This window comes from Hyperolius riggenbachi, chromosome 8 (genome assembly GCF_040937935.1).
Source record: "Hyperolius riggenbachi isolate aHypRig1 chromosome 8, aHypRig1.pri, whole genome shotgun sequence".
Classification (NCBI taxonomy): Eukaryota; Metazoa; Chordata; class Amphibia; order Anura; family Hyperoliidae; genus Hyperolius; species Hyperolius riggenbachi.
In genome coordinates, this window is record NC_090653.1 from 92,449,556 (window position 1) to 92,474,629 (window position 25,074).

At 44.7% G+C, this 25,074-nt stretch overlaps 1 protein-coding gene across 2 annotated transcripts; it reads right to left on the bottom strand.

Annotated features, from left to right (window-relative positions):
* Positions 1–1,245: 1,245 nt before the first annotated feature.
* LOC137528265 (DNA-directed RNA polymerases I and III subunit RPAC2-like) lies at positions 1,246–16,932 on the bottom strand. 2 transcript variants are annotated; one of them, XM_068249549.1, is made up of 5 exons: positions 16,863–16,932; positions 8,380–8,477; positions 8,174–8,250; positions 4,166–4,248; positions 1,246–1,371 (listed from the first exon to the last, which is right to left on the bottom strand). In XM_068249549.1, exons 1-5 carry the CDS (start codon positions 16,899–16,901, stop codon positions 1,324–1,326), a joined length of 345 nt encoding a protein of 114 aa, XP_068105650.1. In that variant the 5' UTR covers positions 16,902–16,932; the 3' UTR covers positions 1,246–1,323. The 2 variants fall into 2 exon arrangements, with proteins under 2 accessions (XP_068105650.1, XP_068105651.1); XM_068249550.1 differs by lacking the exon at positions 1,246–1,371 and adding an exon at positions 3,881–4,090.
* Between the last annotated feature and the right edge of the window lie 8,142 nt (positions 16,933–25,074).

The window sequence follows — 25,074 nt, forward strand, 5'->3', positions numbered from 1 at the left end:
TCCACGTGTATCACTTCCGCATGTGGCTCCTCCCGATCGATTTCGTCATCAAATGACTTATTCAGGGGATGGAGCCACCATGCGGAGATCGGGTTTGTATACACCTGGCCTCCGGCGTGCACGGCAGGACTAGTAGGCGGATGACGCTAGCGAAGGGGGCGGAGGCCAGGTTTATACAAACCCGATCTCCGCATGGTGGCTCCATCCCCTGAGTCATTTGATGACTAAATCGATCGGGAGGAGCCACATGCGGAAGTGATACACGTGGAAGCGGTGGATGCGGTGGCGTGGAGGGACGAGCAGAAACCCAGTACAACATCTGAACGGCGGTCAGCCCGGGAGGCCGCACGGGGTGTAGCCCGTTCCAATACTCCACAGGCTTACCAACTGCTTGGCACATGTGAGTGGAACCTTTTAAATAAACCGTCTGTTTTTAAGAGATATCTGCGCAATGAGAGTATTTCTTTATATTGAGGTAAATGCGTGACCCAGGAAGAAAGCAAGAGGTTTTGGTCGGTTGGCAATAGCCACAAGGTGTGGGGAGCCTGGCAAGTACCCCAAAGGCGTTTCAAGGCCACTATAATTACTGGCCCACCAAGTCTGGTGAGTGTGGATCCTTTAGGGTGTTCCTGGTGGTGGTTACAGTCTACACATAGAGGAGTTATGGTTGGAGCGCTGCTCTGGAGTTAGGATAACTGCGGTGATTTTGCCGCAATCGCGTTTAGCGCTTCTATAGCATTGAAACGCGATCGCTGAGAAATCGGCTGAAAATGGTGCAGGCGACGCGTTTGCGTTTTTGGCAGATTTGCAGCGATCAGTGCAAATTGCCCAAGTAAGAATGGGCAAATAGGGTGTCCTTACGCTAGTACTTCCAAAAAGCGCTAGCGTTTGAGCGTTTTGCCGAAATCGTGGCAAAACGCTCTAGTGTGAATGGGGCCTTACTGAATGCGGTAATGCTTAGTGAATTGAGGCCAATATGTTTTCCACCGTCATGTGACATAATTCAGCCAGTGCAACAGCAAGAAGGACAAAACTTGTGTATCACATTTCTTAACAAAAAGCCGTCCATCCTTTTACATACAGGCTAAAGTTTATTTTTTACGATGTAACCTTTATAATTAGGTCCGTTTTCAGATTCACAACAAATATGTTCAAAATATACTGTACAGATTTATATTCTCATCATCTGAAAGAGTTTCTTTTCGTTAGCATTAAAAAAAAAACAAAGAAAAAACAAAACAGCAATTTATAAAAATATATAATTTAATAACACTTCCAGTAATTTTTTTATATACAGTACATGAATTCTGATAAGGGTCGCTGTCATTCTGCTGTAGCTTCCATCTGGTCATTGTGCTCTTTCATACTTGTCTATCAAGAAAAAAAAAAAAAACACTGTCAGAACATGAAGATCCACATCCTCCAAAGCTTGTTCCAAAATATATCTACATTTAAAGTGAATGTGTACCGCTTTAAAAAAAAAAAAGTCAGATACTCACCTAAGAAGAGGGAAGGCTTTCCTCTCCCGGTGCCCTAGCGCAGGATCCCCCGTAGCAGTATTCGACCAGTTTGGTCAAATACTGCCACTTCCGCTGCCAAAGGGATGTTTTGGAAGCCTTCGGGAGCACTCGGGCTCCCGAAGACGGGCCGCACCATACTACGCATGCGCGAGCGCCCTCTATGACGCAATCGCGCATGCGTAGTATGGAGCGGCCCGTCTTCGGAAGCCAGAGTGCTCCCGAAGACCTCCGAAGTCCCTGTGGAGGCGGACGCGAACGGGGGAGCCAGCGCAGCACCGAGGGCACCGGGAGAGGAAAGGCTCATTAGGACCGAGCCTTCCCTCTCCTTAGGTGAGTATCTGACTTTTTTATTTTTACAGCGGTACCCATTGGCTTTAAACCTAATAAAAATGTCAGCACAGCACTTTGTAAACCTACACTAAATGTAAGGGTGGGGTAACTGCTGCATGGGGTAAAAGGGGTGGGGCACAGACAGCTCTCTGACTAGAGTCTAGACTAGACTGTAGTCTTCAGTTCTGGAAGTCTACACTGCAGGAAAAGTCTGTTGGAGGTAGTCCTGAGTAGGTGGCTTAAAAAGTGATTGGACTGGAGAATCCAAGAAATTTGCTTGGCTCTGCTCTTAATTGCCAACAATTTATACACAGATTAAAATACGCTCCCTCACTGAGTGTTATTGAACGTAAGCACATTACTGCTTTTGAGCAATTTATTAAAGAGTAATTTTACAAAGGATTAAAGAGGGACTGTAGCTGGGTCTGTATGGCTGATATTGTGGTGTAACCCCTTCCACAGTGTGAGGTCATGACCAAGGTCCTGACAGTTTGTTGTCTGTCAACATCATTGGATCGTGGGAAATTACAGCTTTTTTTCCAACTGCCAAGCAAGCAATATCTCCCTCTGTGCATAGAACTCTCAGTAACAAGCATTCTGTACAGATCATCTGGCAGAACTAAAGATGTCACCATCAGTGTTACATTTCAGAATGCAAATCAGGGAGAGGTAAGATTTGACAATGGGCCGAAACTTACTAAATAATCTATAAATTACTATTGCAAAAAATAAAAAGTTTTATTTGTTGTTAATTTTCACTACAGTTTCTCTTCAAAGAGTTTTTTTGTTAATATTGGAGCTTGTTTTCTCTCACCTCTGTTACCCTTTAAAGAGACACTGAAGAGGAAAAAAAATGATGATATGATGATTTGTATGTGTAGTACAGCTAAGAAATAAAACATTAAGATCAGATACATCAGTCTAACGGTTTCCAGTACAGGAAGAGTTAAGAAACTCCAGTTGTTATCTCTATGCAAAAAAGCAATTAAGCTCTGCTACTTTCAAAGTCATGGAGAGGGCTGTTATCTGACTTTTATTATCTCAAGTGTTATTCAACTATTTACTTTTACTTTGCCAGAGGAGAGTTCATTAGTTCACAGACTGCTCTGAAAGAATCATTTTGAATGCTGAGTGTTGTGTAATCTGCACATATTATAGAATGATGCAATGTTAGAAAAAAACACTATATACCTGAAAATAAAAATATGAGAATATTTTCTTTGCTGCTAAACTTCTAGTAATTATTCATAGTACACAACCAATTCATTATATCATATTTTTTTTTTCGCTTCAGTGTCTCTTTAAAGAGAACCCGAGGTGGGTTTGAAGAATATTATCTGCATACAGAGGCTGGATCTGCCTATACAGCCCAGCCTCTGTTGCTATCCCAAACCCCCCTAAGGTCCCCCTGCACTCTGCAATCCCTCCATAAATCACAGCCACGCTGCTGACAAACAGCTTGTCAGAGCTGGCTGTGTTTATCTCTATAGTGTCAGTCTGCTGCTCTCCACGCCTCCTGCAGAACTCCAGTCCCCGCCTGCATCCCTTCCCTCCCTGCTGATTGGAGGGAAGGGACGGGGGCAGGGACCGGAGCTATGCAGGGTGCGGGGGAGCAGCTGAGACTGACACTACAGATGTAAACACAGCCTCACAGCACGGCTGTGATTTATGAGGGATTGCAGAGTGCAGGGGGACCTTAGTGGGGTTTGGGATAGCAACAGAGGGTGGGCTGTATAGGCAGATCCAGCCTCTGTATGCAGATAACATTCTTTAAACCTCACTTTCGATTCTTTGGCCGCTCGTTTTCTGATAGAAGTGAATGGAAAAAGATAAGAAAAACGAGCGGAAGATAAGAGAATCGAGAGCTGAATCGAGCGGAAAAAACGATCGAGAGGAGAATCGAGCGCCAGAAACTAACCGTGTATTCCCAGCATTACTTTGTCATATGTTTGATACTGCAATTCCTGTTTTGGCATGTTTTATTGTTCAATAACTGTCTTTCAAATCACATCTGTTCTGTGCAATACTACTTGTTTAAAGTTCAATAAACTTTATTGAAACAAAAAAAAGAATCAAGCATTTTATAGGCAAACCAAACTGGGGCAATGAAGGTAAAGCCATAGTGTAGGCTGAATAAAGGTGGCAGCCGCCATATTCCCCTCAGCTCAGGTTTCCTGTCAGTACAGACAGAGCTAGCTGAGGATGGGAATGCTCTGCGTGGGGTTTTCAATCAGCTGATCCTGTAACAAAGTAAAAGCAGGATGTCATTTTTACAGCTGTCTCTCCTCCTAATAAGGCCTCTCAGATTACTCTACCTCAAATGTGTTCAGGACGTGCTGGCAGACGTCCATAAGCTCAGTCAACCCTTTCCTGAATGGCTCAACTGCTGGAAGTCCATCTGAAAAAGAAAAAATGTTAAAGAAATAACACAGATCCCACAAGAACGGCTTTTACTATTGTTACCCCAGCAGTTACAGATTGTCCAGCAAGCTCATAGTGAACCAGAACTCTCAGGAGTGTGTAAGGGGCTGAAAGAGATCAAAAAGCCTCCTTAAAATGCTATGCAAAACAGAGGTTTGCCTTCATAAAGTGGGATTGTCAGCCATAAAATAAAATTCCATTTACCCACTGCTCTGTGTTTATTATGCAGTCTACAACCTGACCCTGCTTTGCAAGCATTCCAATATAATCATAAATGGTTCTTATCTACGTCAGCCTGGCTCTATTTGGTACATAGCCAATTAGAGGGAAGCTTGTTATTTCCCCTCCCACATTCCTGCTCCTCACTGATTGGCTTAGCGCAGTTCAGTGTGAAGCTGCTGAAATTCAATCTATCTTGAGCTCACATGTGTTTACAAAGCAAGCTAGATATGACAGTGCATTTTCTAAGGATAAAAAAGTGCAAGAGAGGAAATGACATCAGGATTGGCTTCAGTCAGAGGCAATAAAGATGGAAAATACCTAAAAACTGTTTACTATTTATTTACTATATAAAATTCACTGAAATCAAAACGTGGGCAGTTCAATACATGTGTTATGCATGTAGAACAAGTTTTTTTTCTACTTATGTGTTTTTCTTTTCCTGGAATAGTATGGCTGTCCCGATTGCTTTAAAACAGAAGTTATTTGCAATATGGTGTCCCATAGTGCATCACTGCTGAATATGCAAATCATCTCTGGAAGAGGAATGCTGGACTCCTATAAAATCCCCCAAACACATTACTGCTCCTTCTACCAGAGCTACAGATTGCCCAGTAAGCTCATGGTAAAGCAGAAATCCTAGTAGTGCGTAAGGGGCTACAAAGGACCACTCCAACCTAAATAATCACAAATGCCTTCTATTTTAAGAAGGCAAATTGTTGTTCTTAGATTCACTTTAATACTCCCAAAAAGTAAAATATGCAGATCACTTAAAACATGTGAATATCCTGTGCTAGCTGCTCTGCACTATACTAGCAAGCAGGGCTACTTGGAAGGGTTGAAGTGTCCTTGCACCAACTGCCATTTGGAAAGAGCAGTACATGTCCCATGATTCCTAGCTGTGACTGGTAGCTGCTGAGAGGGATCGAATGACATAGCCGTGACTGGCAGCTGCTGAGACGGATCGAATGACATAGCCGTGACTGGTAGCTGCTGAGAGGGATCGAATGACATAGCCATGACTGGTAGCTGCTGAGAGGGATCGATTGACATAGCCGTGACTGGTAGCTGCTGAGAGGGATCGAATGACATAGCCGTGACTGGTAGCTGCCGAGAGGGATCGAATGACATAGCCGTGACTGGTAGCTGCCGAGAGGGATCGAATGACATAGCCGTGACTGGTAGCTGCCGAGAGGGATCGAATGACATAGCCGTGACTGGCAGCTGCTGAGAGGGATCGAATGACATAGCCGTGACTGGCAGCTGCTGAGAGGGATCGAATGACATAGCCGTGACTGGTAGCTGCTGAGAGGGATCAAATGACATAGCCGTGACTGGCAGCTGCTGAGAGGGATCGAATGACATAGCCGTGACTGGCAGCTGCTGAGAGGGATCGAATGACATAGCCGTGACTGGTAGCTGCTGAGAGGGATCGAATGACATAGCCGTGACTGGCAGCTGCTGAGACGGATCGAATGACATAGCCGTGACTGGTAGCTGCTGAGAGGGATCGAATGACATAGCCGTGACTGGTAGCTGCTGAGAGGGATCGAATGACATAGCCGTGACTGGTAGCTGCTGAGAGGGATCGAATGACATAGCCGTGACTGGTAGCTGCTGAGAGGGATCGAATGACATAGCCGTGACTGGTAGCTGCTGAGAGGGATCGAATGACATAGCCGTGACTGGTAGCTGCTGAGAGGGATCGAATGACATAGCCGTGACTGGCAGCTGCTGAGAGGGATCGAATGACATAGCCGTGACTGGCAGCTGCTGAGAGGGATCGAATGACATAGCCGTGACTGGCAGCTGCTGAGAGGGATCGAATGACATAGCCGTGACTGGCAGCTGCTGAGAGGGATCGAATGACAGAGCCGTGACTGGCAGCTGCTGAGAGGGATCGAATGACATAGCCGTGACTGGCAGCTGCTGAGAGGGATCGAATGACATAGCCGTGACTGGCAGCTGCTGAGAGGGATCGAATGACATAGCCGTGACTGGCAGCTGCTGAGAGGGATCGAATGACATAGCCGTGACTGGCAGCTGCTGAGAGGGATCGAATGACATAGCCGTGACTGGTAGCTGCTGAGAGGGATCGAATGACATAGCCGTGACTGGCAGCTGCTGAGAGGGATCGAATGACATAGCCGTGACTGGCAGCTGCTGAGAGGGATCGAATGACATAGCCGTGACTGGCAGCTGCTGAGAGGGATCGAATGACATAGCCGTGACTGGCAGCTGCTGAGAGGGATCGAATGACATAGCCGTGACTGGCAGCTGCTGAGAGGGATCGAATGACATAGCCGTGACTGGTAGCTGCTGAGAGGGATCGAATGACATAGCCGTGACTGGCAGCTGCTGAGAGGGATCGAATGACATAGCCGTGACTGGCAGCTGCTGAGAGGGATCGAATGACATAGCCGTGACTGGCAGCTGCTGAGAGGGATCGAATGACATAGCCGTGACTGGCAGCTGCTGAGAGGGATCGAATGACATAGCCGTGACTGGCAGCTGCTGAGAGGGATCGAATGACATGCATTGTCAAGCAGCTTGAAAATGGACCAATCAAATTCCACCAATGTCAGAGTTCTACTACCTACTGTAAGTGACAGCAACATAGGAGGAATGTAATTTATGGCTCATTTTACTCAGGGAGAAATTTACCTCTCACTTGTATGCGTTTTAAATTGTAAGATTTTCAGGGGGCGGGGGCTGTGCTTATTTCATTTCACAGATGACACTGAGACAAAGGCAGGTGGGATAACTACGCACATGTGCAATAAGAATATGGCCACTTCTCTTTTCCTTTCCTAGTCTCCATTTAAAGCGGACCTGAACTCAGAACTTGCTCTCTGCTCTAAAAGATACGCAACAGCATAATAATCGTTACAGAAAAACATTTCCTTGTTACATCCGATACAAATCCTGCAATAAATCTGCAGTTTGTCTACTTCCTGCTTTCATGGAAGCAAACATATGGTTAACATCCTGTGTTTACCAATTAGTTCTCTGCCGTGCCAGGCAGCTCATACAGCTGGGATCAAATTAAAACTTGTGATTAGTCACAGATGATAGGGAATTAGACAGGCTAAACTCTCTAAATACATACAGGGTGCATTTCTCTAGGTTTTCCTTCCTACCTGTGCAAGAGTTCAGGTCCACTAGAGCAGTGTTTCTCAACATTTTATTGGTATGTACCCCTTTTAAAACCCTGTACTCACCAAGTACCCCTTAGCATAGTAAACATTATCACAAGTACCCCTTGACAAATATATATTTAAAGCTAGCACATGATAATTGGTTCTAAACTATTTCCAAGCCTTTACTATTGCTTTTAAATAGCTAATACACTAATTTGGTGTTGTTTAAATAGGATTTATCATTTTCTACAACTCTAAATTTGTTATTCTTGGTTAAGTATATAAAGCCCGAGTACCCTGTGGAACCATCAGAAGAACCCCCTGGGGTATGCGTACCACATGTTGAGAACCTAGGCACTAGAGTATCCTTGTGTTTACATTATTTTTAAAGGTATGAGAGATCCTCATCCAACCAAGTTTCAATGCTGTCTAAATATCACAACACTTGGCTTTAAATCAAGCAGGGATAATATGTAATGATCTACTAAAGTCAATCCCCTATGTTAAGCCGGCACCATTGCACTTTGCTTCTATCTTACGTACTCCGTGTCTGGATGCGGAAGTTGATCTTGGTCTCGGAAGGATGGGTGATGGTGTATCCACAGAAGTCCACTTCTGGGCTATAGACAATAACACAGAGACACAAGTCAGAGGCTGATAACACAGAGAGCACATACTGACAAAACACACCTCACTACACAAATGTAAAATACACACAACACCATATCAGATTGGAGGCTGGGACTCACTTCTTCATGACCATGTAGCGTAAAGCATTTCCTAGCGTGTGATCCTCCTCATGCAGAACAAATGTCACACATGACTCATCTGTCCCATTGGCCTGGACCTTAAAGGAAAGAGCAGACAGAAAACCAGTATGGCTGTATAACTCCGAGGTGGGAAACTAAAACAAAAGTTTGCCTTCTTAAAACCAGGGCTGTGGAGTCGGAGTAATTTTGGGTGCCTGGAGTCGGAGTCGGGAAAAAAATGCACCGACTCCTAATGAATTTGTAACTGTAATTAAAATAGAAAATATGATAAAATGTTCTATTTCTCAGATAATAGTCATTAAAAATAATGTATATATACAGTATATACACAGTAATAGCTGTGCTTAGTCCACAAAAATGAAATAAACCAATCAAAATTAGTTACTTGTGCTGCTTCAATAAAGCAGTCCCTGTATTTTTAAGGTCAGACATACATATCTGATTGTGACTGTATATATGATGTGTACACAGGAATCTCTTATATATACTAAATAACATCTATGCTGTAAGAATAAAGCCTGATGTGTAGCCGTGTCACTAATAGAGATGGTCAATGAGAGGAAAATAATTCTGCGTTGATGCTGTTCATGAAATCAAATAATTTGATATGTTGTTAAAATTTGGTTTGGTGACTACAAATTAAAGGGTACCTGAGACGGATGAAAACAAAAGTGTTATACATCCCTGGGGCTTCCTCCAGCCCCCTCCAGGCTAATCAGTCCCTCGCTGTCCTCCTCCGCCACCTGGATCTTCTGCTATGAGTCCTGGTAATTCAGCCAGTCAGCGCAGTCCGGCCGCATGCCGTTTCCACAGGCAGGAGCATTCTGCACCTGCGCAATAGTGCTGCGCAGGTATAGTACGCTCCCGGCGGCGGAGTGTGTGCATGCGCACTACACCAGACTGGCTCAAGTACCTGGACTCATAGCAGAAGATCCAGGTGGCAGAGGAGGACAGCGAGGGACTGATTAGCCTGAAGGGGGCTGGAGGAAGCCCCAGATATGTATAAAACTTTAATTTCATCTGTCTCAGGTTTACTTTGTTACACAGTAGTACTATACTCTACATATGCACTCCCCACAGAGCTGCAGGGAATCCACTGAGAATGCTGTGCACATTGAACAGAGAGGTGTTGTCTATCACCCATAAACCTTGTTCAGATTGTGCATGAAGAATGTGCAATAGAGGAAGAATCTCGTCATTCCCCTGCAGAGTACCTGCACATCACTCTTACATGTACTTACAATTACATTGCCTAGGGCCTGATAGATGTTCTTTGTTCCGGTCTGTACCTTTTACAAGTACTCTTACCAAGGACTAGTTTTAGTCTATGACTAAAGGGAATAAATATAGTAGTCTACAATATCCTTCTCAATTCAGTTGTCTTGTAAAATTCCTCAGCGTTGGCAGTTAAGAGACGAATTTCACGTTACATACTGTTAATCAACAAAATTGTAATATGCAAATTAGAGGAGTCGGAGGAATCCTAAACTGAGGAGTCGGTGGATTTTTGGACCGACTCCACAGCCCTGCTTAAAACAGAAGGTTTTTGCGATAATTCAGGTTGGAGTGAGCATATGATGTCTCCCACGATGCATCACTGCTGAATATACAAATCCCTCTTGAGCTGTACAATACCAGGTCAACTACAAAACAGAGACCCATTTTTATGGTGCACGCACGCACGCACGCACGCACGCATTCTCAATGAACCTAAAAACTCATTAATATCAAAGTTGAATATTTTTAAAAAGTAGGTTTTTAGTTTTAGCTATTTTAGGGGGATGTCTGTATGTGCAGGTGACTATTACTGTGCATAATTATTAGGCAACTTAACAAAAAAACAAATATATACCCATTTCAATTCTTTATTTTTACCAGTGAAACCAATATAACATCTCAACATTCACAAATATACATTTCTGACATTCAAAAACAAAACAAAAACAAATCAGTGACCAATATAGCCACCTTTCTTTGCAAGGATACTCAAAAGCCTGCCATCCATGGATTCTGTCAGTGTTTTGATCTGTTCACCATCAACATTGCGTTCAGCAGCAACCACGGGTGTCCCAGACACTGTTCAGAGAGGTGTACTGTTTTCCCTCCTTGTAAATCTCACATTTTATGATGGACCACAGGTTCTCAATGGGATTCAGATCAGGTGAACAAGGAGGCCATGTCATTAGTTTTTCTTCTTTTATACCCTTTCTTGCCAGCCACGCTGTGGAGTACTTGGACGTGTGTGATGGAGCATTGTCCATCATGTTTTTCTTGAAGGATGCAGACTTCTTCCTGTACCACTGCTTGAAGAAGGTGTCTTCCAGAAACTGGCAGTAGGACTGGGAATTGAGCTTGACTCCATCCTCAACCCGAAAAGGCCCCACAAGCTCATCTTTGATGATACCAGCCCAAACCAGTACTCCACCTCCACCTTGCTGGCGTCTGAGTCGGACTGGAGCTCTTGAGATATTTCTTGACGTTTCAGCTTGTTTGTCTTGTTCAGTGGTGGTCGTCTTTCAGCCTTTCTTACCTTGGCCATGTCTCTGAGTATTGCACACCTTGTGCTTTTGGGCACTCCAGTGATGTTGCAGCTCTGAAATATGGCCAAACTGGTGGCAAGTGGCATCTGGGCAGCTGCACGCTTGACTGTTATCAGTTATTTTGCGCCTTGGTTTTTCCACACACTTCTTGCGACCCTGTTGACTATTTTAAATGAACCGCTTGATTGTTCGATGATCATGCTTCAGAAGCTTGCAATTTTAAGAGTGCTGCATCCCTCTGCAAGATATCTCACTATTTTTGACTTTTCTGAGCCTGCCAAGTCCTTCTTTTGACCCATTTTGCCAAAGGAAAGGAAGTTGCCTAATAATTATGCACACCTGATATAGGGTGTTGATGTCATTAGACCACACCCCTTCTCATTACAGAGATGCACATCACCTAATATGCTTAATTGGTAGTAGGCTTTCGAGCCTATACAGCTTGGAGTAAGACAACATGCATAAAGAGGATGATGTGGTCAAAATACTCATTTGCCTAAAAATTCTGCACTCCCTGTATTCACCTGTCAGGATCAAGCTCAATCCTGTGGGTTGCAATGTGGGGAACGAGCACTTTACAGATGTGTTGTTTTGGTATACCAGAGCAATGTTTATTGTTGCTTTAGATATGGAAAGGAGGGATGGCAGCATGGCATGCAATTGAGTGGCTTTCAGTAGGTGGGGTACAGAGAGGAACAATTTGCTCAGCCAGTGTGCTGGATTTTTAAGCAACCCCAGGGAACACCTGTACACATGCCGCGTTCTTGGCCGAGACTGCCCTGAGCAGCTGCCTCGGCTAAGCTTAGTCTAGACAAGACAAGACAAATAACATTTATATCGCGCTTTTCTCCTGGCGGACTCAAAGCGCCAGAGCTGCAGCCACTAGGGCACCCTCTATAGGCAGTAGCAGTGTTAGGCCTCTTTCCCACCAAGACGTTGCGTTTTAGGGGACGTTAAGGTCGCATAACGTGCCCCTAACGCAACGCGTGGTGGTGTTGAAGTTGGACATCAGGTTGAGCCACGTTATGTGGCTCTCAAAGCAGCCGCTCCAGGATAGTGATGGGAAGTCCAGATCTTTTTAAGGATTCGAACTGTAGTGAGAGGTATATGGAGGCTGCCATATTGATTTCCTTTAAGCAATTCCAGTTACCTGGCAGCCCTGCTGAGGTATCTGCCTGCAGAATCACACCAGAAACAAGCATGCAGCTAATCTTGTCAGATCTGACAATAATGTCAGAAACACCTGATCTGCTGCATGCTTGTTCAGGGTCTAGGGCTAAAAGTATTATAAGGCAGATGATCAGCAGGATAGCCAGGCAACTGGTATTGCTTCAAAGGAAATCAATATGGCAGCCTACATATCCCTCTCACTACAGCTCTCCTTTAACCATTACACCATCCAGCCACTGCTAGCAGGTGTAAAGTTAGGTCCATAAATATTTGAACAGAAATATTTTTTTTTCTAATTTTGTTTTTGTACATTAGCACAATGAATTTTAAATAAAACAACTAAGATGCAGTTGAAGTGCAGACTCGAAAGTAATTGGACCTGCGCCATTTACAACCACTCCACGGGGTCATCGCCATTTTGACTTTTACTCTTTAATTCAGGTTTGCTTTAAGACTTTACGCACGTAAGTCTGTTTAACCACCCTGGCGTTCTGATTAAATCGCCAGGGTGGCTGCGGGAGGGTTTTTTTTAAATAAAAAAAAAACTATTTCATGCAGCCAACTGAAAGTTGGCTGCATGAAAGCCCACTAGAGGGCGCTCCGGAGGCGATCTTCCGATCGCCTCCGGCGCCCAGAATAAACAAGGAAGGCCGCAATGAGCGGCCTTCCTTGTTTTGCTTATATCGTCGCCATAGCGACGAGCGGAGTGACGTCATCGACGTCAGCCGACGTCCTGACGTCAGCCGCCTCCGATCCAGCCCTTAGCGCTGGCCGGAACTTTTTGTTCCGGCTGCGCAGGGCTCAGGCGGCTAGGGGGGCCCTCTTTCGCCGCTGCTCGCGGCGAATCGCCGCAGAGCGGCGGCGATCAGGCAGCACACGTGGCTGGCAAAGTGCCGGCTGCGTGTGCTGCACTTTATTTGATAAAAATCGGCCCAGCAGGGCCTGAGCGGCAGCCTCCGGCGGTGATGGACGAGCTGAGCTCGTCCAGACCGCTCAGGAGGTGCAGTTCAGAGCATACACTCTTGTCTTTGGTCACACTTTCCCCCTCTATTGCAATCCTGTTTACATGGTACGCAAAGCAACGCCCCAGAAACGTGAAACTAGCCTGATTGCAGCTCAAAACTGGGCTAATCAAATGCTCTCCCACACAACTTTGATTGGCCAAGCTCCAAGGTGCATACGATTTGTAAGAATTTTGTTTCTTATTGTCAAGCTGTAATAGTCATATAGATCGGAGAAATGTCCAAACAAATGAGCACGCCTCTAACACCGCTCGCAATGCACACTAGAAGACACCATAAAACAATTAATTCACCAACACTGACACTGCAAACCAATGTAATCACCTCTGACAAATGGATGTTATGTTTTTCATATGGACAATACATATGTAAGCAAGACAGGCAAAAGTGGACCGCGCGCCCGAGAACATTTGGGCGCAGCCATAGGCCGTAACGTGAATCACGGCTACAGCAGCACTCAGTGACTCATTTTGGCGTCAGCAAAAGACTGAACCCGAAGTACGATAAAAAAAGCGCAATTCAGCCACCAGCATCAGCGGCAAGCCAAATTGTGTCTTGCTCCCACTGTACGGCGTCTTGGAGGGGTAATAGTAATTAATGCAGACGAGAAATTTGCCACAGCAGGGTGAGACATTTTTTGGCTTCACCCCAAACCCAAATTTCCTGGGGCTTTTTTTTACATGAATGCCATGTAAGGGTCACTTAAAGTGGGCCTGAACTCTAGCACAGGACACAAAGAAAACATAACAGAAATGCACCCTGTATGTATTTACCATAAAGAGTTTAGCCAGTGTAATTCCCCTTCATCTGTGTCTAATCACAAGTTGTAATTTGATCCTTCCTGTGTCAAATGACTGCCTATGGCAGAAAAGCAGATATGCCCATTTGAAAGCACAGGCTGTTAACAAGATGAATCAGAAAGTAGAAATTGCGCAGATTTATTTTAGGATTTGTACCAGCTGCAACAAAGAAATGTTTTTTGTTTAAAGTTTATTATGCTGTTGTGTATCTTTCAGAGCAAAGAGGAGATTTGAGTTCAGGTCCACTTTAATAAGAATAAGTAGTTATGACTATATCCAGTTCGGCCTATCTGGACGGGCTTCCTCGTCCAAATAGGCACTGCTGCTCCCGCCGCATGGTGCGCGCGATCGGGTGCGCTCCCGCCACTAGCCCCCCGATCAGTGAATGGGAGTATAATTCCCATTCACCGATCTAACTTCCCCGCAGAAGAACCGACGCTTTCTATTCAGAGAGCGCGTAATTTCTGCCCCCGGGAAACTTCTCTTCTTTTTAGTTCCTGGATGCGAGATCGTTCGCATCCAGGACTTTGACTGTGGCCATCTTGTGGCCAAATAGTAAACTGCACCCACATACATTTTTAATTAAACAATTATATTATCTTAAATTTAAAATGAGCAGTTACCCTCCCACACCAAAAATTACCCACATACATTTTTTATTAAAAAAAAAAAAAAAATAGTTACCCAAGGGTCTGAACTTTTTAAATATGCATGTCAAGAGAGTATGTTATTATTTAAAATTATAAGCTTATAAATAATGATGGACGCAAATTGAAAAAAATTCACCTTGATTTCTAAATGAAATATCGGCACCATTAAAGAGACTCTGTAACAATTTTTTCAGCCTTAGTTCTTCTATCCTATAAGTTCCTATGCCTGTTCTAATCTGCTCTGGCTTACTGCAGTCTTTCCTAACTGCACTGTCTCTGTAATAAATCAATGTATCTTTCCTCTGTCCTGTTTGTCGGGCTAAAGCTTGATTGTATGGAATGTGCAGGGCTGCTTGTGATTGGTAGAAGCGATACACACCCTCTGCAGGCCCCCTGCATACTCTGAATGACTCATACACTATGCTTAGCTGAGCCTATTAGAAGCTGGTTAGTTTGTTTGTAAACACTGCCTAAAACTGTTAATTACAAGCCAGGATTGCAGCAGAGAGTGGCAGAAACAGCACAGAGGGGCACAGGAGAACATAAAGAATAGAATGGTATGCTTTTTATTGCAAGAATATTAGAGTACAGATTCTCTTTAATTGTGATATGGACATCGTTTAAACGGTGTAATAACCGGGACAGATGGGCAAATAAAATACATGAGTTAATTACGGTAGCGTATATTAATTTCAAACTATAATGGCCAAAAACTGAGAAATAATGAATTTTTTTCATTTCTTTCTTCCTGTTAAAATGGATTTAGAAAAAAATAATTCTTAGCAAAATGTACTACCCAAGGAAAGCCTAATTAGTGGCGGAAAAAACAAGATATGGATCAATTCATTGTGATAAGTAGCAATAAAGTTATAGGCGAATGAATGGGAGGTGAACGTTGCTCGGATGCATGAGATTTTCAGCACTGCGGTACTAAACCGGATATTTCACCACCTAGTATCTCATTCACTGCAGAAATTTTTTTTTTTATATGGGATATGGGAAAACGGAGCGAACACAGATCCGACCGGTGATCAGACCCGTTTTTTACAGATCCATTTGCCACTCTAATGCAAGTGTGAACCGGGCCTCATTCTCTGTCACCATAAACCCCATACATCACTTAGCAGCAAAAATAGCTTAGCTGCCACATGTGCAAGCGTTGTGCAGAGCAGTACATTTCTTTTCCCGTAATCACAGTTGCCTCTTCCACTATCACCAACCCCAAACCTGTGCTGTGGCTAAAGGGGCCCACTAATCATACAAAAGGGCTCTATTCACAATCACACATGCAGTAAGAGATTTTTGACCGCTATATTACCGCCAGTGATAATTTCCACATTTACTAAAATTTCCGCATGTTTTTCGCATGCAGGAAAAATGCGTAAAAAAAAAAAATGGGGAAACATAGTAACCATGCGTAAAAAAGTGGCATAAAAAAGAAAAAAAACTTGTCAAAAAAAAAAAAATATTAAAGCCCAGCAAACACAGCGCTCAAGGCTCCAGACTACATTTAAGTCAATGTGAAGCGAAATAGATCACCAAGTACTAGTAGGCGATATAAAAAAAAAAAAAAAAAATCAGTAGTTAAGTCAGAAATAATGCACCCCTTTTTGTTTGTAAATTTCAATTTTTTTTTGCTGGAATTACCGGCTTTTACCGCACTTTTCACACATGCGGGTAAATAATGCACACAATTTTACGCAGTAAATGATCATGCGTAAAATTTTGTGAATGTCAAGATGGTCTTATTTCAGTTGGGACTTTAACGCAAGTGCATTTACGCATGCGGAAAATGATTGTGAATAGAGCCCAATGTTGGTTGTACAATCTTACCAAATGTATGTAGTAGGAGGGTACACTGAGAGAACATACTTTGAATCATACTTTAGGTAGGCCCTAATGTTACATAGCAGTGGTAAAACGTACAATTGAGATTGCATCATTAGTAGACAACATTACAGTAACCAATTTTCAAGTTTGTTCAAAATATTATATCATATATGGAAGCTGAAATGCAGCAGGAAAACTGCTCCCCATCCTCAAAATGACCACAGAAGTCTCAACAGGATAGAGTTAATCCGTTTTAGAAACTAATAACCAATAATGATCTTTAAGATGATGAATTAATCATCAAGCCTTTGCAAATGTAGCTCTGTGCAAAGTTCTTGTTCATCCCAGGGGAGTTTACCCTCATCGCAGTACAAGAGAAACTGCCTTATCGAATTTTACATCATATCTGTACAGTGAACAAAATCTCAGCCCCCTCTGTGCCGATCATACCATCTCCAGAACAGGTTTTCTCTCCCCTGCTGCAGCCATGCTGTCCTACATGCGGCACGCACTGATTGCATCATCACAGTGGCTGCCAGTGCCTGCGAGCAAGCAATACAAAGGAGAGGCCTCTGGGAGTTGTAGTTTCAGAGCACATCTGTGTTGCTAATGATAGATTTTAACAGAGAATTCATTCAAGCCCCGAGACAGGAGGAAGTGAGGAGAAAGTGTGGTTTAGGAAGTATAAACCAGTTTGGTAAATTACATTCAGAATTGTTAGAATTTGTAGTGCTAAATGTGTACCGCATTATTCTGCATTTATGGAACATTGTCACATGTACCACTTTTACAAACTGTAGTGCACATGAATGATAGGATCTCCTGAACGACTGACCATAAGATCAAATCAATCCCATTGATCTTGTCTGATTGCTGGTCATGTTTTCCCCCTCTGTTTCTGGGCACAAATAATTGTTTCCGATTGGTCGCAATGATTGGGTAGTCGATCGTGACGATTTTATTGTTAAAGTGTACCTCCGGTGTAAAAGACAGAGTCTGTCATATCAGGCTCTGTCATAATGTTGCAGGGTCAGGGGGTCTCAGGGTTAAAGGGAACCTGTACTGAGTAAAATTATTTAAAATAAACACATGAGGTAACTTCAAATGAACATTACATAGTTACCTTACCATAGGTTCCTTTCAGTAGCGCACCATTTTTTTCTGATTGGCCTCAATTCACTAACCTTAATTCCTGTCTTTAATAACTCTTCTGAGCTGTTTTACAGTTATCACCATGGTGATATAATTGTGATAACTGTAAAACAGCTCAGAAGAGTTATTAAAGACAGGAGTTAAGGTTAGTGAATTGAGGCCATCCCTTCCAGTTCTGACAACATTTTGTCAGAACTGAAATATATCAGTTGCTGTCAGTTATTTATCAGTTGCTGTCAGTTATAGCTGAGAGGACAAGTAATGTCTATGTTTCCCTATGGCTCAAGTGGGCGATGTTACAGTTTAACAGTGTGCTGACCAGAAAGCTGTTATGGGTTAATGGCCATTTTTAAAATGGAGGACAGAGAATTCCGTTGATCACAGGGGACAAACAGGACGAGCAAATGGAGAAAGAGATTGAGGAGTAGACTACACGGGAGGTAAGTATGCATTGTGTATGTTTATTTTGACTTTTAATTTTCAGTTCAGGTTTTTTTTAACCGCTTGAGGACCACACTCTTTTCGCCCCTTAAGGACCAGAGCCTTTTTCTCCATTCAGACCACTGCAGCTTTCACGGTTTATTGCTCGGTCATACAACCTACCACCTAAATGAATTTTACCTCCTTTTCTTGTCACTAATACAGCTTTCTTTTGGTGCTATTTTATTGCTGCTGCGAGTTTTCATTTTTATTATATTCATCAAAAAAGACATGAATTTTGTCAAAAAAATTATTTTTTTTTACTTTCTGTGCTGACATTTTTCAAATAAAGTAAAATTTCTGTATACATTTTTGTCCAAATTTATTGTGCTACATGTCTTTGATAAAAAAAAAATCCATTCAGTGTATATTTATTGGTTTGGGTAAAAGTTATAGCGTTTACAAACTATGGTGCCAAAAGTGAATTTTCCCATTTTGAAGCATCTCTTTTCTGACCACCTGTCATGTTTCATGAGATGCTAAAATTCCAGGATAGTATAAATAACCCCCAAATGACCCCATTTTGGAAAGAAGACATCCCAAAGTATTCACTGAAAGGCATGGTGAGTTCATAGAAGATTTTATTTTTTGTCACAAGTTAGCAGAAAATGACACTTTGTGACAAAAAAAAAAAAAGAAAAGTTTCCATTTCTTCTAACTTGCGACAAAAAATAATGAAATCTGCCCACGGACTCACTATGCTCCTGTGATGAAACGCGGAAAAGCCGCTGTCTCTCAAGGTGAGGCGGATGTTTCCGCGTCCAGCATGGCGTCACAACGCAGAAAAAGCGCCGCATGCCGCATAGACAGAGCGGCGGAATCCGCATTGGGAACGGCGGAATCCGCATTGGGAACGGCGGAATCCGCATTGGAGGCGGCTTCCGCACTCAGTTCACTAGATACATTACAAAACAGTACTGGTGTGGCTGGGACTGATAGTCCACCAAGATTCGCGCGCGAGCACAGAGGCTGAGTTTAAATAACAGCCAGAAGTGAGTCAGCTGACCAGGCGGGTCAGCTGACATTTTCCACAACTCTCATTGGTCCAGCAATTAGGGAGGTCCTGGAGAGGTCCTTGTGTATATATACTGCTGGCTGTTCACTTGCTCTTTGTCTGGCATTGCGATCACATACGTGGGAGCACCCAGATCCGTAGTCAGATCCGCAAGTGTGCCGGGACCAGCTGGAGCTGTAATCCTACACTTAGCTAGATTCTGTTGATAGCTTAAAAGTATTAGTTTGATTGTGATTATCTGTTATGACTTCCTGCTTGCCTGACTATCCTCCTGAACTCTGATCTTGCACCTCGATATTTCTGATTCTCTGTTGCCGAACCCCGGCTCGTCCCTAGACTCTGTTTCTGCCTCCTGATTTTGTACCTTGATATTTCTGATACCCCGTTGACGAACCCTGCCTGTACTTAGACTCCGCCTTTTGTCTTCTGATCTTGTACTGTATCTGTCCGTGTATGTACGACCTGGCTTGTCCGACCTCGAGAACCGACCTTACCGTTAGAGGCGGTTCCTCGCTCTGTTAGCAACCCTTCCTCCTGAGGGTTACTTTCAGACAATCCTTCCTGCTGTCAGCCCGACTCCTCCCGTCTTGGAGAGTCCGGGTCTGCGGAAGGAATCCGTGCAGTACTCCTGACTGCGCTGAGGCTTGTCCTCAAAGTGTTACTGTTACACCAAAACACTACACTCTACTCAGGTGAACAGAGGTTAGCTGGTATATCGGATTATCGGTGATACTGCAGATCACTTATAATCGGGTATACATCTGTATTTCCAGTGATACTGCAGATCACTGGTAATCAGATCCTCTCTGTGCTTCACCGATCGTTACAGCTCCTCTCTGAATACCTTGAAGTGTCTACTTTCCAAAATGGGGTCATTTGTGGGGTGTGTTTACTGTCCTGGCATTTTGGGGGGTGCCTAATTGTAAGCACCCCTGTAAAGCCTAAAGGTGCTCATTGGACTTTGGGCCCCTTAGCGCAGTTAGGCTGCAAAAAAGTGCCACACATGTGGTATTGCCATACTCAGGAGAAGTAGTATAATGTGTTTTGGGGTGTATTTTTACACATACCCATGCTGAGTGGGAGAAATATCTCTAAATAACAATTTTTTGATTTTTTTTTACACACAATTGTCCATTTACAGAGAGATTTCTCCCACCCAGCATGGGTATGTGTAAAAATACACCCCAAAACACATTATATTACTACTCCTCACGGTTTAGGGCCCCTAAAATTCCAGGGCAGTATAGGAACCCCACAAGTGACCCCATTTTAGAAAGAAGACACCCCAAGGTATTCCGTTAGGTGTATGGTGAGTTCATAGAAGATTTTATTTTTTGTCACAAGTTAGTGAAAAATGACACTTTGTGAAAAAAACAATAAAAATCAATTTCCGCTAACTTTTGACAAAAAGTAAAATCTTCTATGAACTCGTCATACGCCTAACAGAATACCTTGTGGTGTCTTTTTTCTAAAATGGGGTCACTTGTGGGGTTCCTATAATGCCCTGGCATTTTACGGGCCCAAAACCGTGAATAGTCTGGAGACCAAATGTCTCAAAATGACTGTTCAGGGGTATAAGCATCTGCAAATTTTGATGACAGGTGGTCTATGAGGGGGCGAATTTTGTGGAACCGGTCATAAGCAGGGTGGCCTCTTACATGACAGGTTGTATTGGGTCTGATCTGATGGTTAGGAGTAAAGGGGGGTGACAGGAGGTAATTGATGGGTGTCTCGGGGTGGTTAGAGGGGAAAATAGATGCAATCAATGCACTGGGGAGGTGATCGGAAGGGGGTCTGAGGGGGATCTGAGGGTTTCACCGAGTGATCAGGAGCCCACATGGGGCATATTAGGGCCTGATCTGATGGGTAGGTGTGCTAGGGGGTGACAGGTGGTGACAGGAGGTGATTGATGGGTGTCTCAAGGTGTGATTAGAGGGGGGAATAGATGCAAGCAATGCACTGGCGAGGTGATCAGGGCTGGTGTCTGAGGGCGTTCTGAGGGTGTGGGCGGGTGATTTGGTGCCCTAGGGGCAGATAGGGGTCTAATCTGATGGGTAGCAGTGACAAGTGGTGACAGGGGGTGATTGATGGGTGATCAGTGGGTGATTAGATGGCAGAACAGATGTAAACAATGCACTTTGCAGGTGTTCCGAGGGTAGGTCTGCGGGCAATCTGATGGTGTGGGTGGGTGATCAGATGCCCGTAAGAGGCAGGTTAGGGTCTGATCTGATAAGTGGCAGTGACAGGTGGTGATTGACGGGTGAATGACAGGTGATTGACAGGTGATTACAGGGGAGAATAGATGTATACAGTACACAGGGGGGGGGGGGGTCTGAGGTCGTTCTGAGGGTGTGGGCGGGTGATTGGGTGCCCTAGGGGCAGATAGGGGTCTGATCTGATGGGTAGCAGTGACAGGGGGTGATTGATGGGTAATTAGTGGGTGTTTAGAGGAGAGAACAGATGTAAACAATGCACTTGGGAGGTGATCTGACGGCGGGTCTGCGGGCCATCTGATGGTGTGGGTGGGTGATCAAATTGCCCGCAAGGGGCAGGTTAGGGGCTGATTGATGGGTGGCAGTGACAGGGGGTGATTGATGGGTGATTGACAGGTGATTGACAGGTGATCAGTGGGTTATTACAGGAAAGAACAGATGTAAATAATGCACTGGCGAATTGATAAGGGGGGGGGGTCTGAGGGCAATCTGAGCGTGTGGGCGGGTGATTGGGTGCCCGCAAGGGGTAGATTAGGGTCTGATCTGATGGGTAACAGTGACAGGTGGTGATAGGGGGTGATTGATGGGTGATTGATGGATAATTAGTGGGTGTTTAGAGGAGAGAACAGATGTAAACAATGCTTTTGGGAGGTGATCTGACGGCGGGTCTGTGGGCGATCTGATGGTGTGGGTGGGTGATCAGATTGCCCGCAAGGGGCAGGTTAGGAGCTGATTGATGGGTGGCAGTGACTGGGGGTGATTGATGGGTGATTAACAGGTGATTGACAGGTGATCAGTGGGTTATTACAGGGGGGATAGATGCATACAGTACACAGGGTGGTGGGTCTGGGGAGAATCTGAGGGGTGGGGGGGGTGATCAGGAGCTCCCAGGGGACAGTTTAGGGCATAAAAAAAAATAACGTTGACAGATAGTGACAGGGAGTGATTGATGGGTGATTGGGTGCAAACAGTGGTCTGGGGGGTGGGCGGGGGGGTCTGAGGGGTGCTGTGGGCGATCAGGGGGGGGGCTGATCAGTGTGTTTGGGTGCAGACTAGGGTGGCTGCAGCCTGCCCTGGTGGTCCCTCGGACACTGGGACCACCAGGGCAGGAGGCAGCCTGTATAATAAACGTATTATACACTTTGTATGCGGCGATCTGGACGCTTGTAACCCGCCGGCGCTTTTGAACGGCCGGTTGGTTACTGCGCAAGGGGGGCGGAGCCTGTCACCGACACCTGATGCGATCAGAGCATAACCACGCCCGCCGCTGCCACCGCCGATGGGCGTATTGTGGTCGTTTGGGCCCAGACCTTGCCGCCGCCCATCGGCTGTGGGCGGTCGGCAAGTGGTTAAGCATAGCTCCCAGCTGTCCCTCTTTTGGATTGTCAGTCCCTCTTTGGGAACCAAATCCCTCTTTCCCTCTTTCTTCTTTATTTGTCCCTTTTCCAAGACTTTTGTACAGATCTGAATTAATATATGTATTTTTCTATTGAGAATGTGCTTAACCAGTTCAGCCTTCAGTCGTTTTCACTTTATGCATCCGAGCAATGTTCACCTCCCATTCATTAGCCTATAACTTTATCACTACTTATCACAATGAACTCATCTATATCTTGTTTTTTCCGCCACCAATTAGGCTTTCTTTGGAGGGTACATTTTGCTAAGAGCTACCTTACTGTAAATGCATTTTAACAGTAAGAATAAGAAAAAAAATGAAAAAATTCATTATTTGTCAGTTTTCGGTCATTATAGTTTTGAAATAAAACATGCCTCCATAATTAAAACCCACGTATTGTATTTTCCCATATCACAATGTATCGCGACAATATTTTATTTGGAAATAAAAAAACATTTTTTCCGTTTTGCATCCATCACTATTTACAAGCTTATAAAAAAAAAATAGAGAGAAATTGTAACGATTGTGGAACTTTCTACGTGATCAGCGCACAACGCGTGCGCCGACACGGCAGAAATCCTCCACAAGCGTGTAATTGCAGGCACCCAGCAAAAGGTGCTACGCACCTGTAGAGGGAAATTCCTGTCGGCAGATGGCGCTGGGGAGTGCAGAGGAACCAATCCTCTGTACCTCCACAAATGGCAGACAGCAACTTTACGAAGCTCAGAACGCAATCGCAAGAGAGGCGATTGCGAATGAGAATGAGCAAAGGGACAGGTTGTATGTGTGTGCGCCAATCCAGTCGCCACCCCGCGACCGCGCACACACAACAGCAGATATGAAAAAGGGACCCGATCGCGAGAGGTGCGATCGCCAGACGTGACACAAGGCAGATCAGAATAGAATACGAGGGTAGCAAAGGCACAGCAAATAATACAATGAGAAGATGCGGAAAATAACAAACGCTAGCTAACCGCGAACACCGCATTCATTCGCAACAGTGCACGCGGTTATGCGCGGTCTCCACGTGATAAGCACAATAAAGACAAGCACGCCTAACTAACCATCGACAGACAAACATGAAACAGAGGACGCGAACGCTTGCTTAACGGTTACCTCACCGAGCCTCCAGCAAGCGGTCGTAGCAGACAAGACAGACACACGAAAAGGGGCAGGCGAGAGATAGGATCCACAGCACTAGCGAAAAGTGGCTAGCGCGATCCAGGTACAGAGTAGCAGAACAGAAGGATCCACAGCACTAGCGAAAAGTGGCTAGCGCGATCCCAGGAGACAGAACAGAAGGATCCACAGCGCTAGCGAAAAGTGGCTAGCGTGATCCCAGGAGACAGAACCGAAGGATCCACAGCGCTAGCGAAAAGTGGCTAGCGCGATCCAGAGAGGCAGAACAGAAGAGATAGCTGGTAGCAACCGCTGCACCAGCTATGCTCCAAGAACAGAGATCAGAACGACTTCCTATCGACCACCGCTGGGACAGGACAATCGCAACAGACAAACAAAACAGATAAACAATCCTAACTGCACTAGGGAAATCTGCCTAGCACAGTTTCCAGGAATTACTCTAAGCTGATCTTCAAACAGAGAGTAAGGCTGACACCCCACCAGGAGTGTTACATAGGACGAAATCCTTATGACCAGCCAAGCATTGTGGGAAAGACACAGTACTTATAGTACACGCCTCCAATGAATGTGGCCAGGCAATTTGCATGACAACGTATGCAAATTCCTCTGCAAGCACAAGCTGCAAAACTGACAGAAGCTCTTCTTTCCAGAGTCCTGCAGCATGCAAACCTACACAATGGTCAAAAGGCTTCCTGCCTGCACAGGCAGCTGAGCAAATCATCACAGTACCCCCCCCCCCCTCCAGAGTCGAATTCCAGACGACCCTCAAAACTGCTATTAGCAACAGACTCAAACTGAAGACTCATGAAGGTCGGGGCAGCCCGACAAGGTCCAATTCCAGAGTCAGTCCACCCGAAACCGACCTCATTGGAAACAGAAGCCACCGAAACATGCCCATCAGTACTACCAGTCTCAGTATAACACCCATCAGGACTGTGAACGCCAGAGAAGAAGCCATCGACACCCTCCAGACAATACCCACCACCTTCCAAGGAGCGTCCGAAAATACCAAACCTGCCACAATACCTGTTCGAAGTGTCCCTTACAACACAAAAGCCACCGTTGATCTTATCCAGGGTACCAAGCAAAATTTCTCCCGGAATCTCCCAGAACCTTTTGAAGCTCCACAGAGATCCCAAGAGGGCAGAACAATCACCAGGCTCACATGGAGAATTACCAAGAACCCCCATGGAACCAATGACAATTCCGGATTCAGAATTACGAGGACACCCATCAAGATCAAGACTTTCAGGGACCACTTCTGGG

Excerpts from the sequence above, each read along its gene's own strand:
- LOC137528265 (XM_068249549.1), bottom strand. The coding sequence starts at position 16,901 with ATGGCTGCAGCAGGGGAGAGAAAACCTGTTCTGGAGATG. Across the intron at positions 8,478-16,862 it reads GAAAACCTGTTCTGGAGATG|GTCCAGGCCAATGGGACAGA; the intron begins GTATGATCGGCA and ends CTTTCCTTTAAG. Across the intron at positions 4,249-8,173 it reads CTTCCGCATCCAGACACGGA|ATGGACTTCCAGCAGTTGAG; the intron begins GTACGTAAGATA and ends TTTCTTTTTCAG.